Raw genomic sequence first — 27,720 nt, 5'->3', positions numbered from 1 at the left:
AAGCAAAAATGAACTATTGGGACTTCATCAAGATAAGAAGCTTTTGCACAGCAAAGGATACAGTCAACAAAACTCAAAGACAACCTACAGAATGGGAGAAGATATTTGCAAATGACATATCAGATAAAGGGCTAGTTTCCAAGATCTATAAAGAACTTCTTAAACTCAACACCAAAGAAACAAACAATCCAATCATGAAATGGGTAAAAGACATGAAGAGAAATCTCACAGAGGAAGACATAGACATGGCCAACAGGCACATGAGAAAATGCTCCGCATCACTTGCCATCAGGGAAATACAAATCAAAACCACAATGAGATACCACCTCACACCAGTGAGAATGGAGAACATTAACAAGGCAGGGAACCACAAATGTTGGAGAGGATGCGGAGAAAAGGGAACCCTCTTACACTGTTGGTGGGAATGTGAACTGGTGCAGCCACTCTGGAAAACTGTGTGGAGGTTCCTCAAAGAGTTAAAAATAGACCTGCCCTACGACCCAGTAATTGCACTGTTGGGGATTTACCCCAAAGATACAGATGCAATGAAACGCAGGGACACCTGCACCGATGTTTATAGCAGCAATGGCCACGATAGCCAAACTATGGAAGGAACCTTGGTGTCCATCGAAAGATGAATGGATAAAGAAGATGTGGTTTATGTATACAATGGAATATTACTCAGCTATTAGAAATGACAAATACCCACCATTTGCTTCAACGTGGATGGAACTGGAGGGTATTATGCTGAGTGAAGTAAGTCAGTCGGAGAAGGACAAACATTATATGTTCTCATTCATTTGGGGAATATAAATAATAGTGAAAGGGAAAATAAGGGAAGGGAGAAGAAATGTGTGGGAAATATCAGAAAGGGAGACAGAACGTAAAGACTGCTAACTCTGGGAAACGAACTAGGGGTGGTAGAAGGGGAGGAGGGCGGGGGGTGGGAGTGAATGGGTGACGGGCACTGGGGGTTATTCTGTATGTTAGTAAATTGAACACCAATAAAAAATAAATTAAAAAAAAAAAAAGACTCCTAACTCTGGGAAATGAACTAGGGGTGGTGGAAGGGGAGGAGGGCGGGGGGTGGGGGTGAGTGGGTGACGGGCACTGAGGGGGGCACTTGACGGGATGAGCACTGGGTGTTATTCTGTATGTTGGTAGACTGAACACCAATAAAAAATAAATTTATTAAAATAAATAAATAAATAAACTTTGCCTCACTATTACTCAATAAACCCTGCTTTGCTACCCAACCCCCAAAAAAATCAATATGAATTTTTCCACAACTATCTTTGTTCTTTATTTAAAAACAAAAATGCTTGTGTTATTTGTAAAGAAATAAGATCTGATTTTGTATGACTAAAACAGAGACAGTGCAGCCTCTCTCATAATATATGCCAAGTCTCCTATAAACCACAGGGCCTCAGCCTCCATCTCAGAGTCCAGAAGGGTGCAGTGCCCCAAGCCACAGTTCTGCTATGTGCAGAATAGCAGTTCCTATTTCTAGTATTTAGTTCATTTATTCATCCTATCCTGATGAATCCATCTTATTAATGCATCCAGTGGTTTCAGTTTAAGTTTTTGGAGCCCCAACTACATTCTGAGGCACAGCCATCATGGTGTGAAAGGTCCCTTGAAAATACCTAGGGGACAGAAAGCCCCATCCTTCTCTGTGTACCCAAAGTACATGGCTGTGCTAGAGCCCAGTCTCAGCTCTCAATTCTTTTTTTAACACCACAACACAACTAATAGCTGAAAAGAAAAAACAAAAGACCATAAAATTGATCATTTCTTCTGTCAAGAAGGTAAAGTCTGGTTTCCTATTCATAATTAAAATACGAATAACAAGGACAATAATTACCAACTACATGAAGCCTGAAGCAAGTAAAGACCAGCGGCCTCAGCATCACCTGGGAGATTCTTGGAAATACAAAATCTTGGGTGCTCCACACCCACCATGTCAGAATTCACATCTTAGCCAGGTCCCCAGGTGATTTTATGCCCATTAAAGTCTGAGATATCCTGATTTAGAAAAACATAAGCATCATGAGTACTTGAACGACAAAGGTGAGCAAAATTAAATCATCCTGATTTTACAAGTCGAACTGCCTTTGGGAAGGTAGCACCATGAGAGAGCCAGAGGACTGTGTCTGAGGTCAGGCAGCTTGTGTTTTCAAGCTGCTACTCACTTGCTTGGGATGGCAGGCAAGTCTTCTGGTATTGTGTGTTCTCAATTGTGAAATAAGGATTAAAATACCACTGTAAAAAATTGGTATGAAGATTTAATATGGTAATAGTTATTCAGTCAATTTGTGGAAAGGATTAACTAACTAGATGAAATTCAAGTCCCTGCACCTAACATGTCTATCTTGCCTAAGGGCTATCATGGCTAGGGCGTCCGCACAGGCAGGTGGGCCTGGCCATCTTGGTTTGGGACTACTGTTCTGTTCTAATTGATAAGAGCATCCCTCTTCCTTCTTAGGGTGGGCGGGTGTTGAAGAAAAAAAAAATGTGCTCTGGCTTGGACAACAGGTTACATCACTGTCCAGGTAACAACACGCTTCTCTGAGAGCTTCATTTGAGTCAAACACGATGAGTTGTGCAGAGCATGTGTACACCATCTTTCCAAAGAAAGGGAGGTGTTTACTATAGGATAGACACAAGCTGCACTGCTGGCTGACCATACACACCAACAAAACCGTTAGAATAGTAATAGCTTAGCTGTTACATTAAAGCAGCACATCATTTTTGGAAGGTTTCAGAATATCATCAAAAAATGCAAATATTTTAACGAAATCAGCATTACTTGAATTCTCTGAATGTTTCCCCATGAGCTCAACTTGTAAGCATATAACCTCATGTTTTCCAGACATTTTCTATCACTTCACAATCTCACCAGTCTAATTTAAATAATGTCTTGTTAAAAGTTTTGGCATCAGACTCTTCCAGAGCCAAGTCACTGTGATAAAATAGCTTGTTTTATTTATGACCATTTAGAAAATTTATTATGGTAAAAGCTGCATAAATATTAAAAGTGAAGACATTCTCTGGTACAAACCCTTGTTATGGTAATAAATTCAGCTCTTCCCAAAGCAAAGAACTCCTAGCACTGATATCCTTTAGGAACATGTTGGATCTAATGACATAAACTTGTTGAGACATGGTCATCCAGAACAAGAAAAGCCTTCAGAGGCAGAAAGCCGAGCATCAAAGCTGTCCAGGGTATGAGTCGGCAGCTTCAATTTTGCAGCTTGATCCCATACCACCCCAAGCACTAAATCTCCACACGTGCCTATAACGGGAAAACAACTGGACTCAGCATGTATCAACTAGTCTGTTTTGCTATTATCCTATAATCCAGATGGCACATAATCAATATAATGAAAAAGCTGCCTACTCCCAAAGAGACAAAAATCTCAGATCTAAATCCACAGGAAATAACATTGCTTTTAGCTTCCATGACTCGTAGTGTTGCTTCTGACAAACTAAGATGAAATGAGAAAAAGGAATCTTTAGAAATGCTTATATGTTATCACAGACTCACTGATGGTTCAGAGAAATAGACAGAAGTACTTTGACTTTTACAGGGTTCAGTTAAATATTTTAATGTGTGATAGAGTTCTAACTTCCATTTTATTCTTTAAAAAAACTCCAATAATACCGTGTTCACACTTTACATATATTACAAAATTTGACTCAAAAACTAGTTTTTGAGGTAAGTATGGGGGTATTAATTTTTAACTTCTAAATTTGCATTTTTATTGCAAGCTGGGGCACCTGAGTGGCTCAGTCGGTTAGGCATCTGCCTTCGGCTCAGGTCATAATCTCAGGGTTCTGGGATCGAGTCCGACATTGGGGCTCCCTGCTCAACAGGGAGTCTGCTTCTCCTCTCCCTCTGCCCCTTCCCCCTGCTCATGCTCTCTCTCAAATAAATAAATAAAATTTTTTAAAAAAGATATTAAAAAATAAAGAAAAGCAGAGAAGCCTCAGACAAGTTCAGGGACTCATCAGAGGTCAAGTGTGTGTGGTGGAAGACCAAGCTCAGACCCGCCTCCGCCTCCCAGCTCACTGTTCTTGTCTAGACATAATTGAGAAGCATGAAAGCTGAAAATAAGTTTCAAAACAACTTAAACCTGCCAAAACTAATCTAGTTCCAGTGGCGCTATGATTTTTACCTTCAATCCTTGTTCATATCTCCTGAGAGAGAATGACAGAAGATTTATTACAAGCCTATCTGTCTCCTTGGAAATAGATCTTAAGCAATTTTACCCTTGGGCTGACTTTCACAAACTAAATCTAACAATGACGCAGCACAGAACATTCTAAAATGAAAGCACTAGAATTCTACTGTTCTAAAAATAACAAAATGGAAAGAGGTCTTGGATTTTCCAAGACATACTGTAAAAGAAGTATAAGCCATTTCCTACCACACTAAAAACTGGAAAAAAGAAAACACCCATATGTTATAATATTGATTTTAGCAACTGACAGAAATTTAAGAAAGTTCTGATGTGATACTAAGAGGTCTACTAACATCACAAATAGAAACTAAGAGACCGGGGGATCCCTGGGTGGCGCAGCGGTTTGGCGCCTGCCTTTGGCCCAGGGCGCGATCCTGGAGACCCGGGATCGAATCCCACGTCAGGCTCCCGGTGCATGGAGCCTGCTTCTCCCTCTGCCTGTGTCTCTGCCTCATTCTCTCTCTCTCTCTCTGTGACTATCACAAATAAATAAAAATTTAAAAAAAAAAAAAAAAAAAAAAAAAAAAAAAAAAAAGAAACTAAGAGACCAACCCCCATGTTACTATTGTGTGACCTTTGGGCAAATTAACCTAAATCAGTTTCTATAAAGTGTGGATAACCATGTACCTACTTCATTGTTAGATAGGATTAAATACGATAAACATATAAAATAATAAATGTTCATTCCTATTATTTGATAAATATTTTGTGAGAAAGTTACCTAGAGCAACAAATTTTAGTGGTGGCCAATGCACAAAATTGTACAAAAGCTGTAGATTCTCTCAAAAATCAAATGATTATATATATTCTTTAAGATGTTATTTATTCATTTGAGAGAGAGAGAGAGAGAGAGAGAGAGAGAGAGAGAGTGAACGCATGAGCAGGGGAAGGGGCAGAGGAAGAGGGAGAAGCAGACTCTCCAGTGAGAGGGGAGCCTGATGTAGGGCTCAGTTCCAGGACCCCAAGATTATGACTTGAGTGGAAGCCAGATGCTCAACCAACTGAGCCACCCAGGCACCCCAGTATTTTTCCTTCTTTAAAGTTTTATTTTTAAGTAATCTCTATACTCACACCCCGAGATCAAGAGTCGCATGCTCTACTGAGTGAGCCAACTAGGTGTCCTGCATACGACTCTATTTAATGATTAGTGACCTAATTAGGGTTGCAAGACTATCAGAAAAAAAACTTTCAGGTGAAGCATTATGAAGATTAAGAGGACAACACATGAGGAATAAAGAAATAGTTCATCAGGAAAATTTAACAATTCTGTATATTTATGCATCTAATAAAATATACTCAAAATACATGGAATAAAGAAAGAAAATTTTATAAGGCAGTGAAAACTGGGTATGATGCCATGATGGCATTTGTCCAAATTCACAGGATGTACAACGCCAAGAGTGAACCCTAATATAAACTATGGACTTGGAGGATTATGATGTGTCAGTGTAGGTTCACCAACTGTAACAAACACATACAACTCTGCTGGAGGAATATAATGGGGGGAAGCTCTACCTATGGGGGGGTGGCAGGGAGTATATGGGAAATCTCTGTACCACCTTCTCAGTGTTGCTGTGAACCTAAAACTGCTCTAAATAAATAAAGTCCTAACTTCAAAAAAAAAAAAAAAAAAGATAGGTAAAACTAAGGTGAAAATATTATCCATCATCCTGGAAGATTTCCACCTCTCAATTTTTGCTAGTTCAAAAAAAGTAGTTACATATCAAAAACCTAAACAACACAATGAAAAGATTGTCTTAACAACAGACTTACATGCAACCCCAGACCCAACAATCAGAAAATACACAATGTACTCAGGCACAAACAAAACATTCCCAAAAAACTGAGGACATACTAAGGTATAAAATATCAAAAACCCACAAAGAATCAGTAATAGGTATACTAATTAAATATAAATAAGAAAAAGATAAGCAAAGGTTTAAAACTTTTAAACTATATTTCTAACAACTTGTGGATCAAAGGGGAAATTACAATGCAATTAGCAACATTAGAAAGATTTTATATTAAAAGCATGGCATGCAGCTAAAGCGCTGCATCAGCACAATTTAAAATTATAGCATTAAATTGTGAACAGACATGTTAGATTATATTGAAATTGAATTAGTTCAGTGCCCACCTTAATTGAGGGATACAAACAAAGAAGGAGGAAGGAAAGAAGAATAATAAGTGAACTAAAACAAACAAAGAGGATAAACAAAATATGCATTAGTTCTTTGGAAACATTAAAAAGACAGACAAACTTCTGCCAGGATTAATAGAGAAAAAATAAGAGAACGGTATTAGAAATGAAAAGGATATAGCTACACGTTTAGCAGGATTTGAAGGATAAAAAAGAATGATATAAATAACTTTATGCCAATAAACTTGAAAACTTGGATTAAATGGGTAAATTTCTAGAAAATTACAACTTTGCAAAGCTTACTTAAAAGAAAAGAAGACCCAAAGACTGCTGGGACTATTAAGGAATCAGTCTTTAAAAAAAAAAAATCTTCCCACAGAGAAAATAATAGGTCCTGAATGGTTTTAGAGATGAATTCTGACAAAGTTTCAAGAAACAGATTAATACAATTATATAAAAGCACTTTTAAAGAACAGAAGGGAAAAAAAGGAACATTTGGAAGCTCATTTTAAGAAATGGTATATTCTTAATATTAACAAAGCAAAGAACAAGAGGACAACGAAAAATCATAAGCCAGTCTCTCATAAATACAGATGCAAAAATCTTCTGTATGAAAACATTAGCAAACCGAAGCCAGCACTGTGTTAAAAATAAGTTAGGACCAAGCCTATCTAATCCTGCAATGCAAAAATGGTTTAACATTTAACAGCAATGTTCACTACATTAAGAGACTGAAGGAAAAAACCAACCCAATTATCTGAAAAGATGCACACACACAAAATCTGATAAAATACACTAACCTCTACTTCTGAAACCAATAATATGTTAATTGAATTTAAATAATTTTTTTAAATGTAATACCCACTAATGATCAAAAAAAAAAGTAACTAGAAATAGGAAAGAATTTCCTTTTCCTGAGATCTCCACCAAATTTACAACAAATATCTTTTTTTTTAATAATAAATTTATTTTTTATTGGTGTTCAATTTGCCAACATACAGAGTAACACCCAGTGCTCATCCTGTCAAGTGCTACAAATATCTTTCTTTACGATAAGACACTGAAAACATTTATTTTAGAAATCAGGATAAAGGCAAATAATGACCATATTACAGCGTCTATTCAACACTGTTCTGGAGATTCTGGTAAGTCAAATAAGGCAAGAAAGAGAAATAAAAAGAGATAGAAGTTGAAAACAAAAAATAAAATTGTCATTTTTGCAGCAAAAGTTAACTGGCTAAAAAGGTTACAAATTCTATAGGTAAGTTACCCAAAATAAAAAGAAAGTTTAGCAAAGTGGAAATAAAATCTATATACAAAAAAGGATAAATAGCTCCTTTGTTTTTTTACTTTTAAAAAAAGATTTTTTTTATTTATTCATGAGAGACATAGGGAGAGAGAGAGGCAGAGACACAGGCAGGGGGAGAAGCATGGGACTCGATCCCAGGTCTCCAGGATCACGCCCTGGGCTGAAGGCGGCACTAAACTGCTGAGCCACCTAGGCTGCCCAATAGCTCCTTTAAACAATAGTAACAATTAGAAAATATAATTCAGGGATGCCTGTGTGGCTCAGTGGTTGGGGGTCTGCCTTCCACTCAGGGCATGATCCTGGAGTCCTGGAATCAAGTCCCACATTAGGCTCCCTGCAGGCAGCCTCCTTCTCCCTTTGCCTATGTCTCTGCCTCTGTGTGTGTGTGTGTCTCTCATGAATAATTGAATAAAATCTTAAAAAAAAAAGAAAGAAAATAGAATTTAAAAAAATATATTATTTATAATAGCTTCAAAAAAGTAGGGCATCTAAGATTAAGTATAGCAGAAGTTGAGCCTTAGGAAAAAAATTTAAAACTTTATTAAATGACTTAAAACACCTAAGAAATGGGGACACCTGGGTGCCTCAGAGGTTGAGCGTCTGCCTTCAGCTCAGGGCGTGATCCTGGGATCTAAGATCAAGTCCTGCATGGGCTTCCTGCAGGGAGCCTGCTTCTCCCTCTGCCTATGTCTCTGCCTCTGTCTCTGTCTCTGATGAATAAATAAATCTTTAAAAAACAAAACAAAACAAAAAACACCTAAGAAATGGAGAAGTATACCACAGTCATGTATCGGAAGATCAATACGGAGTGATATCAGTTCTCTCCAAATTGATCTACTGATTTAATAATCCTAGCCAAACTCTTCTCAGTTTGTTTTTGTTTTTTTTTAAATAGGTCAGTTAGTTCTGAATGTATATGAATGAACACAAAAATTCAAGAATAGACAAGAAATTTCTGAAAAACAAATGGAGGAAGCCTTGATGAAGCTGCCATAATAAAGACAGAATGGTACTAGTATCAGGGCAAAAAGTGTAAACAGTGAAATAAAAGAAAAATCCCATAAGCAGCTTATTGCATATAGTGGGTACGTGCTTCATGATGGGTCACCAGAGAATGAGTAACAGTGCTAGGACAGGGCTATCCATTGACCAGAAAGGAAAATGGATTCTACCCTGTACTAAACACATAGAGAATTTCCAACTGGATTACAGAGAGAGGAAAAATCAAGGAAAAGCATTATAATGTTCAGAAGAAAACAAAAACAAAAGAATATCTTTATGGCTTTTAAGGAAACAAATGTCTCTCAAATAAGATCTAAGAAGCACTAACTATAAAGAAAAGATTGCTCAATTCAACAATGTTAAAATGCAGGAATTAAATCCATCAAAAGATACCACAGAGAAAGTGAAAAGACAAGCCACAAACTGAGAGGAGACATATGCCTACCACAGGATTACTGTTCTAACATAGCAAGAAGGAGGAGAGATCAATAAGAATAAAGTAAATCGGGCAGCCCCGGTAGCTCAGCGACTTAGTACCACCTTCAGCCCAGGGCCTGATCCTGGAGACCCGGGATCGAGTCCCACGTCAGGCTCCCTGCATGGAGACTGCTTCTCCCTCTGCCTGTGTTTCTGCCTCTCTCTTTCTCTCTCTCTGTGTCTCTCATGAACAAATAAATAAAATCTTAAAAAAAAAAAAAGAATAAAGTAAATCACCGCATAGAAAAATGCACATAAGACAAACAGACATTGAAAGAAAACAAAAACGGACAATAAAAACATAAAAAGCTATTCAACTTTAAAAGTAGCCAGGGAATGCTGCTTACCAGTAAAGGCCACAATAGCATTGTATTTCTTAACCATAAAGCTGGCAAAATCCACTCTGATATTGTCACTCTGACAATATCAGATGCTAGTGAGGATGTGGTGTGAGGGGAACCCTTGCTAAGAGGAAGGCAAATAAATACAAATACTTTGAAAGGCAATTTGGCGTTATCACATAAACTTAAAATCACACATCCCCTACAAATCCAGCAATTCCAGTCTTTCACATGAATACAAAAAGTATAAAAATGCTCGCAGCAGAATTGGGTGAGCTAGCAAGAACCTGGAAGAATCCTTGTGACCGATGACAGAGAATGACTTAACAAACTATGGAAAGTTATACTGAATTGAAAGTAGACAGACCGCAGTTACATGCACCCCTGATAAGCTTTAGGCATATAACTGGGAAAAGCACACATTGATTATAAACAGTATAATATCACTTTTGTACAGCTCAAAAACAAAACTAAACACCATGTTGCTTATGAATCAATAACTCATGTGGCAAAAAACGATTTTTAAACAAAAATTAATAAGAATTCAGGGTTGTCCTTTCTTTCAGAGAGGAACATATAGTAATTTAAGTTGGGTTTAAGTTCACACCTGTTCATTTTATAGAAGTTATTTTTCAACATTAAATACTAAATTAAAAGTTTATTACTTTCAGAGGCACTTTCTTTCTAATCACTCATGAGAAGAATCTACTGAATTGAAATCAGCTTCATTATAACCCCCATCCACTATTACCAGTACCATTGGTTTTTACTCTGGAATGACATTGAACAATTACCTTTTTACTCTTACATGGCATCCTTCAGATACTATACAACACATTGCAGTTTCTTTTTTTAGTCTTACATCATTCCCAATGTGAGATGGTTTCTAATTTTATACTAATGTAGCAGGCTACTCTTCAGAATATTTTCTAACTCACCAATGTCACTGCAGAACATGGCATCCCACACTGAACAGAATACTTGAGTACACACTGAAATACACTGGGGTTTGCCACCTGCTCCATACAATATGCAGAAAGAGTATTGTGGGAAAAGATGGGAACAATGCAAATGTGGGGGGAGAGTTGCTGGGGAGTAAGGGGGCTTAGATATTACTGGTTGCAAACTATGGACAAAGGGGACAGAGGCAGACACTGCTGAAGGGAAACAGGGTGGTGTGATATTGTGATATAAGAAATATATATTTGATCTTCATCCCTGCCTGTGTAATAACAATGAGAAAAACTCTGGATACTCCAAATAATCTGAGAGTCAGGGACAGCCTACCTTCCTCATGGAGATGGATATAGGGATGAGAGTCAAGGGTCAGGCTTTTAAACTACACCATAGAAGTGCTTAGTGTTTTTAACTTTGGTGTAGGGGCTAAGACTATCTTATTTTCTTGAATCCAGGAATGTAACAATTGTATTAAAAAAATGTACCTGGGGCACACTTACACCATTAAATAAATAGATAGTTAACAAGAGATTATCAGTTTCAGAATTACTAAAATAAGAAAAATAAGTTGCATCATCTGCTAAAATTAACTCAAAATCAATCGAAGACCTAAACATAAGACTTAAAACTATAAAAGTCTTAGAAAAAAACATAGGGGAAAAACTTCATAACATCAGATCTGGCAATGATTTCATGGATATGACACCAAAAGCACAGCCAACAAAATAAAAGAAAAATAGATTAACTGGACTATATCAAAATTAAAAACTGTGCATCGAAGGACACAATCAATATCCTGAAAAGGCAACCCATAGAATGGGAGAAAATACTTGCAAATCATATATCTGATAAGGGATTAACAGTCAGAATACATAAAGAACTCCTACAACCCCATAACTATAAAAAGAGACAATCCAATTATAATATAATAATAAAGACTTGAACTGACATTTCTGAAGATATACAAATGGTCAAAAAGTATATAAAAAGATGTTTCACATTACTAGTCATCAGGCAAATGAAGATCAAAACCACAATGAGGGATCCCTGGGTGGCGCAGTGGTTTAGCGCCTGCCTTTGGCCCAGGGCGCGATCCTGGAGACCCGGGATCGAATCCCACGTCAGGCTCCCGGTGCATGGAGCCTGCTTCTCCCTCTGCCTGTGTCTCTGCCTCTCTCTCTCTCTCTCTGTGACTATCATAAATAAATAAAAATTAAAAAAAAACAAAAAACAAAAACAAAACCACAATGAGACACCACTTCACATCCATTCGGATGACTACTATCAAAAAAATCAGAAAATAACAAGTGTTGATGATGATGTGGAGAAATTAGAACCTTGTGCTCAACAGTGTACAAAGTAGGAATGTAAAAAAGATGCAGTCACTGGGGAGAACTGTCTAGTGGTTCCTCAAAATATTTAAAATAGACTTTCTTTTTGATCGGGCAACCTCACTTCTGGATATATATGCAAAGGAACTGAAAACAGAGACTCAAGCAGCTATTTATAAACCGATGTTCACAATAGTCAAAAGATGGAAGCAACCCAAGTATCCATTGTGGATGAAGAGACACAAAAAATGTGGTCTATACCATAGTGGAATGCTATGCAGCCTTTAAAGAGAAGGAAACTCTGTCAGAGGCTACAACATGATGAGCTTTAAAAACAATATGCTAAGTTAGAAAAGGACAAAGAAAAAAAAAAAAAAGAAAAGGACAAAGACTACAGGAATCCACTGATACAAGGTACCTAGAATAGTCAAATTCAGAGACAGAAAGTAGAAAGATGGTTGCCAGGGGCCGGGGGGAGAATAACTAAGGAGTTGTTTAACAAGGACAGAACTTCGGTTTGTAAGATGAAGAGAGTTCTAGAGGCAAATGGTGGGGATAGGAGCAAAAAATAAGAAGGTACTTCATACCATTGACGGGCACACTTACACAAGGTTCCGATAGTAACTTTTACATTATTGTTAGTACAACTAAAAAGAAGTTAAAACAATGTTTAAGGGAGAATAAGGATCACGTTTCCAGAAGTGCGAGGCCTACCTGTAGATAATTTTCTGCTTACTGGGAGCAACGGGAAAAGGGTTAGGCTTGAGATGGGAAGAAATAAGCACCAAGAAGAGAGCCAGTCATCTCCAGCTCCTTATATGGTACAGGTCCCTAATGTAGCCTGAGCTAGAAGATCAGTGGGGAGACTCCATCAGGCTGTTGATGATGTTCAGTTCTGTCTACTATGTCCAAAAACCTGAGCGCTTTTCACATGAGCAGCTACCAAGTCTGTACTCCTCTACTTGTGTTATTAATTTTAAGATTAATGGACAAGAAATTCTGCTTCAACTTTGATGTTGTAGCTTGTCAAGACAGTTCTGAATCTCAAATGAGGACCCCTGGCATTTGTTATCTCTGACAGCTGTATGGCCCCTACAAATCTGATAAGCATGCTTCTCATTCCTCAACCACAAGGAATTCATTGGCTATGCCATGCTCTAGTTAAGATAAAATATTTGTAGGTGTTAATAAGTCACTGATATATTATCCTTACTCTAAGAGTTCTCTGAAATATACCACATGATGGTTAAAAAAAAAATCCTTTCCTAATATGTAGCAGAATAGGAAATGAAGCCTAAAGACGCAACCCTGTTATTCTTCTTATGGGCTTTAATGTCATTTATTTACAAAGCCTTGGATTTTAGGGAATTAACTCCTTGTCCTTAAGGCTAAAACTGCCCTTAAAATGAAATCATCTAGCCACTTGGTATCTTAATTAGTGACAAGAAGAGGCAAGCCCTTTGCGAAACTCAAGGCAGTTACATGTTTCTGGCCTCCTGGCACTCTCTGTTCTCCATATGAATCGCAAAATTATTTTAAATTCTTTAGAGACTGTGTCTGCAAGTCCCTTTAGCCCACTGGATGTGTCTTCTGAATCTGAAACTTGAATTAATTCAAAGAAGCTTACTGTTTCTTTCCATTTTCTTTCAGTTTCAAGTGTATTTTTGGACCTACTGTTGTTATCTTGAAACTATCTTGTTCAAGAATGGCTCTTCTTACAGAAGAATGCAATAATAAAATAAGAATAGTCCTGTTTTGGGACATGACATTATTAGTGGCTCTTGCCTTTCTTTGCTCTTCTGATGGTTCTATTTTGTAAATAGATAACATTTTTAAAACTGATTTTAGTAATCATGGTGAATTTCAGCACGAGATTTAACTTTCTGCTTTAAGTATTACTCTGAGAGGCTCATGGCAAACCTCTTACCTATGTTTGATCTTCTCAGATCCCCTTCACAATCTAAGCTCCTCAGCTCCTTTCCTGGTGATGCTGCTTCTTCAAGTGCCTGCTTTTCTCTCACAGGCCATACTTTAATTGCCAACTACCTCCACACATTGCAGTTTCTATTTGAATCTGGATTTTAGAGTTGTATTACTAATGGCCCCATGGATATGGCCAAAAAAGAACTCTTCCTTCCTCAAACTTGGACCTCTTCCAGAATTCTCTTTTTATGGAGCCTCCATTTTTTATTCTCCTCTCTCACCCTTGTATCCAACTAGCCTCAAATTCTTCCAATTAAGTCTCCAAGAGCTCTTGAACTCTGCTCTTCCAGGCCCTGGACAGCCAATTCCTTCATTCTGGCCCTCACCATTGCTTCACTACATATTTGCAAGTCTTCACTTGCGCCCTGCTCAGGGCTGAGCAAGGACACGGGTTCAAAGGTAGAACCCAGGGAAGTGTCTGCCAAAGGCTAAGGAACAAATGGGCTTGGGCAGAGTTGAGAGCCAGGAGGACCAGACACAACTCCCAAGAGGAATTGTGAGAGCAAAACCCAGTGTAAACAATGGCCAAGAAAAACCAGTCAAGTCACAAACGGTGGTCTAGTAAATTAGCTGGGATTAAAAAGTGTGTGGGGGCAAGAGGACTGCAGGGATTGGGAGTGAATCCTAGAAACAAGAACATTCCAGTGTTTTCCTGTCTCTCCTTTTTCTTCCTTCTGTTCTTGCCACTACCAGCATCTTGTCATGGTCTCAGATTTTTCTGTGACTTTACAGGCTTTTCCTTCTGGCTGGAATGACCTTGTCTTTAGCTCTTAGTTCCGCTGAGATTTAAAGACCTTGAGTGTCAGAATGTTGTCTCACTTACTCCTGGCTGTTTCTCAGGATGTTTCTCAGATGCTGAGAACAGTGCCTGGTACATAATAAAAACTCAATAACTACTTCCTGACTGAAGGCCCCATGTATGTCCTTAGTGTTCTCAATAAATAGATTTTAATGAGATGGAAAGGGGCTGAGAGAGCCGACTGGCAAACTGCCCCTTTTACATATTTTTTCCAGACCCAGCAACTCCAGCACTTCCTGCATGAAGCCTCTTCTGGCACCCCCTGGCTCTGCACCCTACAGCAGGTGCAGGGGGGCCGGAGATCAAAGGAAGGGCTTAATCAGGTCTTTTGGATCATTCCCAAGCCCCAAAATATAGACCCATGGGCAGAATGTACTATTATTTGATGGTTTGTGTTTCTGTTACTGGCTGGGTTCTCTCTGCAGGTTAATGGACAGGTAGCTCATTGATTACCAATATCTCAATTCTGTCACCTTAATAATGGAGCTAAATTATGACAAAGACCCAGTCAGATTAGTTAGCCAGAAACTCCCCTGTTGACAGTAACAGATGAAATCAAGCTCCCAAATTAGAAATGACCAAATTGCACTAGAAAAAGACTCAGACATAAAGGTGGGTTTGGTGATTTTTTTCTGATTCCATTCATCCCTTCATTTATAATTTCTTTTAGTGCTTCTTATGTGCTATAGGACTCTAAGTGCTAAGGATCCAAAGATGACTGTAATTTCACAGCTGCACTCAAGGAGGTACAATCTAAGGAGGAAACATCAACTAATGTGACAGTAATTATATAATCCAAGTTCTCAGAGAAGGAGAAGATATTTCACAAAGCAGGTGGACAGTACACGGCACTATGTCCATAGTTAGGTTTATGGCCAACTCACCGTAAGAGCTTTCTCATTGTCTTCCTAGTTTATAAAACTTTAAAATCTTTCAAGTTCCACTTTAAATCCAACTATTGAAATCAAAACTCTGAAGCTGAAGAATTTTTAGACCTACTGTGCAAGGCATGATGGGAAAAGAGGGCACTGCTGTTCAGTTTTACAAAACAACGGAAAAATTTAAACCAAGAAAACAAATACTCAAAGGCATAAATGAAGAGGAAAGACCAATGGCTTTTCTGAAGCGAGACAGGTTTGAAGGACTATTGTCTGGAATCAGGTTGTTTCCCCGTGCAGAAAACAGGAAAGAAGCACTTCCCTCAGGGCAGAGTTGTGAGGACTAAATGAGCTAGGACTTAGCATGTAAGACAGAGCAGCTCTACTGGCTGGCAAAAAACTAAAAGTACAATAAAAACACAGCAGAAGGATTCTGGTTCCAAGAGAGGGTGACCGTCCTGAGGAGCTCCACATTATGCAATGGGCTGGGAAAGCTGACCGCCACCACCCAGAGGACAGCACTTTGCTTGTGTCTGCCCTACCTGCCCGGTCTGGTAGTGTCTGGCAAATTGGGTAACCACCCGATAGTCATTTGCAAAGTACTCCATCAGAATAGACGGAACCTCAGCAAAGTCAGTAGGGCACCTGGTCCCTAAAATGGGGAGGAAAGAAAAAAAAAAAGGTTGGCATGAATCAAATCAACATATTTATCTTACTTTTTATGTACTCTTTAAAAACTTTTATTTGTACTTCTGATGAACTGTAAGATTTAATTCATTAAATCAATATTTTGCTTCTATAAAATTATTGCACATATTTGCAGAAAAGTTTATTATAATCCCATATATTTCCCTGTGTATCAAAAGTAAAACAAAATATTTGCACAGCTGGATAAAACACCTTATAAAGCAACGCCTCACTCTCTACAAATAAATCCGACCTCAGCTCTGCTGGTCTACACACAAGACGCAAATTAAAACATTCTTGTAATTAATAAACCATTTGTATCAATTCACTGAATTCTACCACAGAATGCTTTTATCCTTCATTTATTTGTTTGCTTGTTCTATGCTCTATGCTGTACTTTTCATCTCCATGACTTATTTCTTTTATAACTGCAAGTGAATACCTCTTAATCCCCTTCCCCTATTTCACCCATCCTCCAAAGCCCTCCCTTCTGGCAACCACCAGTTTGTGCTCTGTATTTTAAAGACTGTTTGGTTTTTTGTCCGTTTGTTCATTTGTTTTTTAGATTCCACAAATAAGTGAAATCATCTGCTATTTGTCTTTCTCTGACTTATTTCACTTAGCTTAATACCCTCTAGCTCCATCTATGTCATTACAAATGGAAGTTCTCACTCTTCATGGCTAAGTACTATTTCATAGAATATATCATCACTTCTTCTTTATCCAACCCTTCATTTGTTTTAAAAGTACCTTTTAAAACCGTTGTTTGCTTCTTGTAACAAAGTCAACCCTCAATGCCAAAAAACAATATTTTAAACTTAAAATGACTTAAAGCAAAATCCTGTAAGAACTTTCTGGTGACATCTTATGATTCTGTCCAGCTAATCTATAGTCTTTTCAAATATCTTCTTCTCCCCCCAAATACTGGGTATACAAAGTTAGTTAATAAATACTGAATGACAGCAATTTAGCAGGTGATCTAAAGCTGACCAATTGGGATAGGGAGCTTAAGACTTAGAGATGAAACAACTAAGAGGAAAGCCTACATATAATATCATCAAATATGGTCACATACCAGCTGGAAGAATGCCATATTACACAGGGGGAAAGCATAGGAAGTATCTTATTTTTTTTTTTCAGTATGATTTAATATGTATTCTAACTGATTCTGGAGAAAAAGAAGCAACATTCTTTCACTTACTCTGTTCTAGGTACTAAGGAAACACATATTTATTCACACAGACATAGCCAAAAACTTCAATTCCATAAAAAAAAGATAAAATGTAAAAGTGAAAATTCAGAAGACAACTGAGATAGTCCTCAGTCAGAACTATTAGCGAAGAAGGAGAAAAATGTAAGATGAACAGGTTGCATAACAAGTAGAAGGATGAGATGAGGCAACCTGCAAGAAACGACCACCTGACAATATGAAACGATCAGATTTTCTAAATAAAGAGCTTTTTTTTTTCCAATTTAAAATAAAACACATGTTTTTAAAAGATGGTTGTTAAACAGAAGCGCCCTCTTAATGGCTCACCAGTGACGTGTTGGTAACGAGTTCGTCCCAGCATAGAATGCATGGCATGTCCCATTTCATGGAAAAGATTTTCCATCATTCCAGGAGTTAATAAAGTTGGTGAATTCCTTGAGGAATGGGGAAGATTCAGCATAAGAACTACGACTGGGAGCTGATAGTCTCCATCTTCCTTTAATCTGCCTCCACGGATTGTAAAATGGCAATCCTTGAAGGGTCAGAAAAAAAAAAAAGAGAAGAAAGTATTAGGTAATCTGAAGAATAAAATAGTTTTAATGAATATAAAATTGCACCAAGATGTCTCAGTTCAAATTTACCTTAGTCCTACTCTTCTATTTAGTCATAGGTACTTTTTCCTAACATTTTTTATTTTGTTAAAATTTTAAGTTTTTACCTTAAGCTTGTGTTGATTCATTCACTCCAAAAATATGTATTGAGATGTTATACCCGATGCTGGAAACACAGTCATCAAAGACCTTAGATCCACACACTCAACTGTACACAAGCAAGTGGGAAGGGCACAGACACTGAACCACTGGGGGTAGGGATACTAATGCTTACTGAACCCCTTCTATGTGTCAGGCAATAAACAGGGAGACACTTCTCATACCTAATTATCTTCATTGCTCAGAAGTGACTAACTCTGAACCATAGCAAAGGAAGGATTTTGGAGTAGCTTTTGCTAACAGGCTGAGATTCACATGCATTGTATCACTTATTCTTCACAATAACCCATAAGGCAGCTCTCTCATTATCCAGATGGAGAAACTAAAACTGAGCCTTCGAAACACTGAGTCACATAAAGAAAGTCACATAAAGCATCACCTGATGTGGTTTGTCTGCTCGCTGAAAGAAATCACAGTAAATGTACCCCAACAATCCTTCAGATTCATGAACCACAGCCTGGAAAAAAAAAATACGTTTAGTGGTGAATGAAGCCACCAGAAACTCTAAAAGTAGAAAAACATCACTAACAAGAATCTATATATAAAACATCCATAGCCGTAAGTAGAGATATTTTATTACTTTCTCCATCCCACATTATCTAGAGATACATTCTATTTTCCCCTCTCAGAGGATTTTGATTTGGGGATTCTTCCCAGGAGAGGAAACCCTCCTTGTTTGAGCCCTTCATCCCAAACGCTAGTGCCCCAGGATAACCACAACCAAACACACCTTTTCAGACTGTTCACATTGAAACCTCCCCAGACACTTGGGAAGAGGCGCTAGCTAGGCCATTCTAGATTTAAATCTTACAATGTAGACATATGCCTCAAAATGCGAACCCTTGAATTCAGATACAACAAAAGGTTACTTCTCGCTTCAGCTGAAGATAAGTAATTTTATTTATGCCCTTCCCTCAAATTGGGCCTATAGAAGATGAATGGCTTGTGGAGATCTCAACAGATAGCCTTTGGCTTGCCTCCTTTCTCTTGTCACAACTCAAGCAATCTGCCACAGAGAACTTCAGGTTTGTGCATTACAACTTCGTACAGGCATTTATTCATTAATTCAACAAATACCTCTTAAGCACCGAGTAGGTGTTTGAAATTTATCAAGGCATTCGGATATTAGCAATGAATAAAACTGGCAAATAACTGCTGCCCAAGTGAGGCCTACAGCCCACACTGGGGGAAGCCGGGTGGGCTCACACCTTGTAATGAAGCAACATTTTCATTACTTGCATTGTCATCCTTTCACTTTTGCCAAGTTTTCTTTCATTGTATCTCTGCACTTTATCAGGCTCCACCACTTTGTGAAGTACACAGATAATCAGGTAATTAGTGCAGTGATAAAGTGTGCTCCTACTCTATCCTTTCAATTCTACCACCACGCCTATTCCACTCTCACAGAACACAGCCAGAAGGCCATGAGACAGCTTTCTTTTCTTGAAATACTGGAACAGAGTACAGTGTAGTACGCATATAGGCAGAAAGTAAAACAGCGTAACAACTACACAGAGCCTTTGTGATACACAAACAAGTCCATAAACCCTCATAATCTTACCAGGAAAAAATAAACATTCACATCTCAAATAAAGTGGGCCCTAGTAAGAGAAAGGTGGACATCAAGCTTTAAGTCACATCAGAATATGGGATATAAATCAATATATTATGCAAATAAGCTCCTACAAGATGGGAAGAGGGTTTAAAAAAAAAAAAAAAGGAAAGGTTAGACACAAAGGACTCTGAAATTAGCCAATTAACCAAAAGGGACACTGAGCACTGCAGGAATATGAAGAGTAATGACAAATTTCCCTTTAACTAGAATTTGTCCACATACAAAGACTCAACTTTTTATCAAGTCCTGAAAAAATTTTTTCAGAGAATTCACTATTATATGTTTCTATCAATTTAGGGCAACAACTGATTTTAGAGAAAAATGTTTTTTTAAACAGTGTCCTAAGTCAGAAGCACTGACCTGGATTTTTCATGAAACAGAAATAAGGTGAGACACACTCCATCAGGGCAGAGCTAACTTGAAGATGAAACTGCTGTTAACTCAATTACTGAACCCAAGAGATGATGTAGTGCAACTCTACACCAACTGGATACTTACCAGTTTGCGAACATCTTCACACCATACCTCTCCTTTTGCAGGCTGCTCTGCATATAACGTAATTCCTAATAGTTTGGTAAACAAAATATTTAGGCCTTCCATGCATGCTCCAAGAGAGAAAAATGGGCAATATAAACTGGGTTCAATATTATACCTAAAAGAAAGAGAAGAGGTTTAATAGCATTTTTGTTTACTTCAGCTTCTTCAGGTAAATCCAGTTAACTCCTTTAACTTCTTCATTTAAAATTCAGGACCATGGTAGCTAAAAAAAGAATTGAAAACAAAAAAGTACATCTCTCTATCTTGCAAGGAACTTTCAGAAGAAAGGCAGTCTAATTATTCTTAGTAGTAAGAGTAGTAAGTAGTACTTCTTAGAAGCAAGAGTACTATTAGTAATGAGTAATTTAGGTAGACATACCATTCCCTAAACTTCATTCTTTTCAGGAGGCAGAGAGGTGGACAGACTACTACTATTTACTTGCACTGACTTAATTAGGCAATCCAGCTCAATTACCCACACTACACACATTCCTTTATGCATACCGACAGAATCTAACCAGTGTGAGCTATAATGAAATATGAAATATATTCTATTCTAAAAAATTGCAACTTCTATCACATAAATAACAAACTCAAGTCCTGAGGCATACTTAGTGAATTTAAATTTTATCTCTAGTAAAACACTTGTTAATGGAAAAAGTCTCTAACATAAACAATCAGATCTAGTTCTATACCTTAAATGAAGCATAATGTACTGGCAAGGTTAATTATTCTTCACTAAAATATGACTTTTTATGTCCTCTTCCAACATAAGCCAAAGCACATCCAGAATATATGATGTGAGTGCTCACTTTTGGGTAATTAGGTCAGGCCAAATTTTATGACCACAGCTAGAAAGAATGGCTCTAGAATAATAGAAATAGAATAGCTTATTCTATTTCTAGTCTCTGGAATTAACAAAATATATACTTGTGGTGACAGAAGATAGCTACACTTATGATGAGCTTAGCATTACGTATACACTTGTTGAATCACTATATTGTACACCTGAAACTATCATCACATCGTGTGTCAACTATACTTCAATAAAAAATCAACTAAAATCAAAACAAAATATATATAAACCTTCATGTAAAACATATACAAATGTATGCTTATTACTAAGTGAATGATTGGATGTAGTAAGCATGTATAAATTATACCATAAAAGAAATTTTGGGGGATCCCTGGGTGGCGCAGCGGTTTGGCGCCTGCCTTTGGCCCAGGGCGCGATCCTGGAGATGCGGGATCGAATCCCACGTCAGGCTCCCGGTGCATGGAGCCTGCTTCTCCCTCTGCCTGTGTCTCTGCCTCTCTCTCTCTCTCTCTCTCTCTCTCTGTGACTATCATAAATAAATAAAATCTTTAAAAAAAAAAAAAAAAAGAAATTTTGGGGATGCCTGGGTGGCTCAGTGGTTGGGCGCCTGCCTTTGGCCTAGGGTGTGATCCTGGAGTCCGAGGACCGAGTCCTGCATTGGGCTCCCTGCATGGAGCCTGCTTCTCTCTTGGCCTATGTCTCTGCCTTTCTCTCTGTATCTCTTATGAATAGATAAATAAAATTAAAAAAAAAAAAAAGAAATTTTGACTCTAGAAATCCACAAATTTACAACTTAGTTCCTGATCAATTTTTCATAAAAAGGATCTCACTGGTGAAAGATATATCAACAGTTCAGTGTCCTTTGTCACTGATTCACATACTTGTGCAGGCTGTCAAGAGTCCGCTGGTTTTTGGAGCTAGGGAATAAGGAGAGTGTCTGTCTCTCTGGAGCTCACTGTAAAGGAGGCAGAGAGGTGGACAGACTACTCTGGTCTCCCAAACATGGGGTAGCAGCAGAGTGGTGCTACAGACACCATCAGAGGACTCAGTGAAGGACACAGACGGAGGGCCAGCAAGGGGGTATGATGACTTCACTTGTGGAAGAGAAGGTAGGAACAGGAAGGGGTCACAGAAAGAAACTCAGGACCAGGAGTCTGCTGGAAGGGGTGGAGACAATAAATAAGGACAATTCTAGGGAGAAGCAACAGTGTGAAGTCAGGAAATAGCCTGGTAACTTCTAAACCAGTGGCTAAACCTGAGTGAGTTGATGTGGGGATAAAAAGGAAAAGAGAGGGAGGGGAGTCTGGACATACATGGGCAGGATTCAGAGAACATAAACTGAGGGATTAGGACTTCACATTGTAGGCACATGGTCTCTCAACTTTTTGATTATGTACCCCAATTCTTAAAATAATTTTTAAGTATTCAACCTTAATATATGCATATTAATAAATTATATGCATGTGCTATTGTTCTACATTTCAAAACAAAAAAAAAAGGTGCTCGCTTTGGCAGCACATACACTAAAATCAAAACAAAATAAAGGATACATTTTTACAAGTTGAAATGAAAATAAATCTAAACAAAATTTCTAATGCAGTATGTCCACACTCTCAGTGAATTGCTTACAGATTGGGAGACGTGGAAGACTACTTTTTTAGGCAACAGAGAAGCAGTCTGATTTCTGGAACACTGCGAAGTTGACAGTGTGGAGGGAGGAATGCAGGAGAGGTGAGGAGCGCAGACAGTAAACTAGGGTCTGAACATAAGCAAAAGCAGGTAGGGTCAAGGAAGAGGAGGCAGGTATGAATTTGTTTTTCTTTGAGATGAAAATGTTTTGGGACTATGTGAGTGAGAAAGAATGGTCTAGAATAACACATAGGTTTCTGGCTTGAGCCAGGTGCATGGGATGGCAGAGTCATTTGATCAGAGCACTAAACAGGAAAAAAAGAAAGAAAGGAAGGTGGGTATGTTTGTGGGAGAGGAAGGGAGGGTGGGATGCAGTTGTGGGAGAAGGGCAGAGGAATCACAGAAAATAAATTCAATTCTGGAGACACTGACTGTGAAGTGCCCATAAGGTGTCAGACACTCAGGATATTAAGTCAGAGGCTTTATTGCTCAGGTGTTAGTTAAAGCTGTTGAGGGAGAAGCATCACCGGGAAGGGTGATGCAGCCTGAGAAGAGGGTCAACAGATCTTCCAGATGAAGAGATGAAAAGGAAGACAGAGAAGAAAAGTCAGAGCTGCTAGGGCATGGAAAGAAAGGGACATGATGGAAACGGGGGAGAAAATGTATTGTAAGAACAGGATATAATGGAGGCTTTAGTGTCCTGACATGTAAGGAGCCTGGAAGATATTTTTCTATCCTACCAACAAGTAAAACAGTCAACTAAAAATCACCAACTCTTCTTGTATCCAGCATAAAATTGGGGTCACAGAGCAAAATGCTGCTCCAAAAAATATACAGACAAGCAGGCATACACAAGAATCACAATTCATAGAACTCTCCAGTGTAGACAAACATTAAGGTAGGAAAATTTAAACTAAAATTGATAAATTGTGGGAGGCTCAGTGTGGACAAATCCGAGAGTTAAAAACTCTAGGGAGGCCCAGTTTAGGGGGGATTCCCACACTTTTCATGAGTTTTCTTTCCAATAGCCCTACTAGGTTCTCATAGTAAAGATGGAGAAAAATTCTCCCAATGCTTCCGTGGGGGGGGGGGGGGGACAAGAAAAATAAGCCCTTTGAAATACACCAAAGAATTCTGTTATTCCTAACAAGGCTGCCCTCAGAAGAAACTATCTTACCAGAGCATAATTTACCTAGGAGAAAAGAAATATCCAACCCAGTCCCCGTCTCATCCAAACATGGAAGGGGAACTGAAAAGCACTTGCAGAAGTCAGAGCTGAGGGCACAGGCTTCGTACTAGTCTGAGACCTAATCACAGAACTTTAGAATGCATCCCACCCACCCCACCCTCACCACCATAGCAATAGGGACCTTATAAAATAACAGGAGATACAGTTGAAAAACTGCACATCTCAGATATTATTTAAGTAGAAGTCTCCAGAGAAACCCAAACACATCAGAGATAGATAGATAGATAGATAGATAGATAGATAGATAGATAGGGCAAGGGAAAAATATGTTTACCCTCCAATACCACAGTTACAGCAAAAGTAAACAGAGTCTAACTAACTAAAGTTCAACTTTCACCAAACAATTTCAAGTCATGATAGATAAAAGACAAACAGCACAGTCTGAAGAAACAGAACAAGCACCAGAACCAAATTCAGGTTTGTCAGAGGTGTTAGAATAACCAGATTGAGAATTCAGAACAACTACGATTAGCATGCCAAGGGTTCTAAGGAAATTCACAAGATTCATGGGTAATGTAAACAGAGATATGGACACTCTAAAAAAGAATAAAAGAAAATGCTCATCAGTAGACTGGACATGACCAAGGAAACTCTCAGTGAGCCTGAAGAAATGTCAATAAAAACTTCTAAGAAAATGATGTAAAGAAAAAAAAGAATGAAAAAGACAGAAGAGAAGACCCAAAGAATTGTGGGATAATTACAAAAGATGTAATGTACATGTAATGGGAATTATAGGAGAACACAGAAAGAAAGGAACAGAAGAAATATTTGAAGTCTTGGGATCCCTGGGTGGCGCAGTGGTTTAACGCCTGCCTTTGGCCCAGGGCGCGATCCTGGAGACCCGGGATCGAATCCCACGTCGGGCTCCCGGTGCATGGAGCCTGCTTCTCCCTCTGCCTATGTCTCTGCCTCTCTCTCTCTCTCTCTCTGTGACTATCATAAATTAAAAAAAAAAAAAAATTTGAAGTCTTAATGGCTGAAAACTTTCCAAATGAAGGGCGAACACCAAGCAGGACAAAAAACATATTTGGGGGGGGGGGGGGCACCTGGGTGGTTCAGTGGTTGAGCACCTGCCTTCTGCTCAGGTCATGATCCTGGGGTCCTTGGATTGAGTCCTACATCAGGTTCCTTGCAGGAAGCCTGCCTCTCCCTCTGCCTGTGTCTCTGACTCTCTCTCTGTGTCTCTCATGAATGAATAAAATCTTTAAAGAAACACACACATTTGGGAATATCATATTTCAACTGCAAAAAAATCAAAGACAAGGAAAAAATCCCCAAAGAAGATGGAGGAGGGCGGAATAATCACCTTACCTATAGAGGAGCAAGAATAAAAAGTATATCTGCATTCTCTTCAGAAACTACACGATAGAGAACGGGGCAGGATGGCAGAGGAGCAGGGTCTCCAAGTCACCTGGCCCCACCAACTTACCTAGATAACTTTCAAACAATCCTAAAAACCTACAAATCTGACCTGAGATTTAAAGAGAGAACAACTGGAACGTTACAGAGAGAAGGGTTTTCGCTTGTAACAAGGTAGGAAGGCGGAAAAAAAACAAAAATGAATCAAATGGGGGAGGGCAGCCCCCCACCCCCACCCCAGGAGCCCCCGGGACAGGAGAGCCCCGCCCCGTAGAAGCGGGAACTTTAAAAATCAGCACCGGATTCTTCCCGGAGAGAAAGGTGCACGCAGGGAACTCGGGCAGGATCCCAAGAGGGGCAGTGGAGCCCCCAGGTTCCCGGGGTCACTAACAGAGGAGAGGCGCCCGGGGAGAGTGCGCCACACCCCACGGGGCAGTGCGGTAAAGGGCTGGAGAGCGGCCGGAGGGGGCCACGGGAGCAGCTCAGGGGTGGCTCCGCGCGGAGGGGGCTGCGCAGCCCCGGGAGTGCGATTCCAGCGGCGCAGGCCCCGGAGCCCAGGGCGCCAGGGGACACAGCCCAAGATCCTGCGCACCCCCCTCCCCGGCACAGGACGATGAGGACTCTCCAGCCACCTGGCGCCCCCAAGCTGTGCTGATCAGCGATGCCCGCCCCCGGAGCATCCAGGCCAGTGCAGACTAGATGCTGCGGTAGTTACTGCGGGAGCTGACTCCAGGGCTGGAGAGCTAGCTGCCGCCAGTGGTGGCTGGTGTCACCCTGTGTCTGGGAGGGTCGGGCTGCCAGGGAACAGGGACCTCCCGGGGTAAACAGCTCCTGCTGAGCCAGGCACCTGGCAGGGGCGGGGCACTCCCCCAGGTGCACACACCTGAGAATCAGCACAGCAGGCCCCTCCCCCAGAGGACCAGCTGGAAGGACAGGGGAAGAGCAAGTTCCTGACCAAGCAGCGCTGGAAAGCTGCAGGGGAAGGTGAGGGATTTACAGCATATAGAACCAGAGGGTACTCCTCCTTTTTTTTTTTTTTCCTTTTTCAAGTACAACTCGTTTTTATATCAGACTGTAAATTTCTAATTTTTTTCTCTTTTCCCACCTTAACTACAATATTTTACCACCTCTCCATTTTTAAGATTCTTCCTTTTTGACTTTCATATTTCTACAATTACAGGTCTTAGATATATTTTCCACTTCAAGATTCCCTTCAACATACTCAACTGAATTTTGGGAGATATACAAGATATGCTTTCTTTTGTGGTTTTTGTTTTCTCTGCCTCATTTTGTTCTACAATGGCAGAAGTTAATACCTTCTAAAACATGACCAGTATGCACCCAGAACCAAGTGGTATACCATGCTGGTTCACTCTGTGAGATTCCTCATTCCCATTCGGCCCCCCTCTTTTATCTCATTTATGTTTTGGTGGTCAATGTTGGAGCTCTCTACAAGTATTTCTGGTTTATATAAATTGGGAATTGAGCATCTTTGAATACACAGAACTTAATATACTCAGAAACAAGAGGATCACCCTCTAGAACCCCTCAGGTGGACTATATTCTCCCTCCACTACAACTTCTTCACCACCACCATCTCCCAGTCCCCCCACTTTTTTCTTCTTTTTTTCTCTTCTTCTTTAGGATTGTTGGCCTTTTTTTTTACTACTTTGTTTTAAAATTTGTTTTTCACTTTAGTGGTCCTTTTGTTTTATTTCATTCTGATCTTTGGTTTCAATTTCTGGTCTCTGACCTCGGCAGAATCATATAGGGTAAAATTTACTTAGGTCATAGTTGATATTCTTGACGCAGCCTGCTCATAGACACTCTGCACTGAGCAAAATGACTAGAAAGAAGAACTCACCACAAAACAAAGAATCAGAAACAGTACTCTCTGCCACAGCTACAGAATTTGGATTACAATTTGATGTCAGAAAGCCAATTCAGAAGCACAATTATAAAGCTACTGGTGGCTCTGAAAAAAGCATAAAGGATTCAGGAGACTTCATGACTGCAGAATTTAGATCTAATCAGGCCAAAATTAAAAATCAGTTAAATGAGATGCAACCCAAACTGGAGGTCCTAATGATGATGAGGATTAATGAGGTAGAAGAAAGAGTGAGTGACACAGAAGACAAGTTGATGGCAAGAAAGGAAGCGGAGGAAAAAATAGAAAAACAATTAAAAGACCATGAGGAAAGGTTAAGGGAAATAAATGACAGCCTCAGAAGGAAAAATCTACATTTAATTGGGGTTCCAGAGGGCAGCGAGAGGGACAGAGGACCAGAAAGCATATTTGAACAAATCATAGCTGAGAACTTCCTAATTTGGGGAGGGAAACAGGCATTAAGATCCAGGAGATAGAGAAGTCCCCCCTAAAATCAAT

General features: G+C 39.2%; 1 protein-coding gene across 4 annotated transcripts in view; it reads right to left on the bottom strand.

Moving 5' to 3' along the window:
• MIPEP (mitochondrial intermediate peptidase) overlaps positions 1 to 27,720 on the bottom strand; it is a 174,700-nt gene that overhangs the window by 89,110 nt on the left and 57,870 nt on the right. For all 4 annotated transcript variants that reach the window (XR_005378458.1, XM_038573474.1, XM_038573473.1 and 1 more), the window contains exons 11-14: positions 20,242 to 20,395; positions 18,508 to 18,585; positions 17,686 to 17,890; positions 16,004 to 16,113 (exon numbers count right to left, since the gene is read on the bottom strand). Coding sequence is in view for 3 of the 4 variants with exons in the window: in XM_038573474.1 (XP_038429402.1) it covers positions 16,004 to 16,113; positions 17,686 to 17,890; positions 18,508 to 18,585; positions 20,242 to 20,395 (547 nt within the window). In the remaining variant the exon portion in view is untranslated. The remainder of the gene's footprint in view (positions 1 to 16,003; positions 16,114 to 17,685; positions 17,891 to 18,507; positions 18,586 to 20,241; positions 20,396 to 27,720) is intronic.

The sequence above is a fragment of the Canis lupus genome, chromosome 25 (assembly GCF_011100685.1).
Source record: "Canis lupus familiaris isolate Mischka breed German Shepherd chromosome 25, alternate assembly UU_Cfam_GSD_1.0, whole genome shotgun sequence".
NCBI classification, from domain to species: Eukaryota; Metazoa; Chordata; class Mammalia; order Carnivora; family Canidae; genus Canis; species Canis lupus.
Note: the sequence above shows the minus strand (reverse complement) of the source record. Positions and strands in the feature narration are given on the sequence as shown.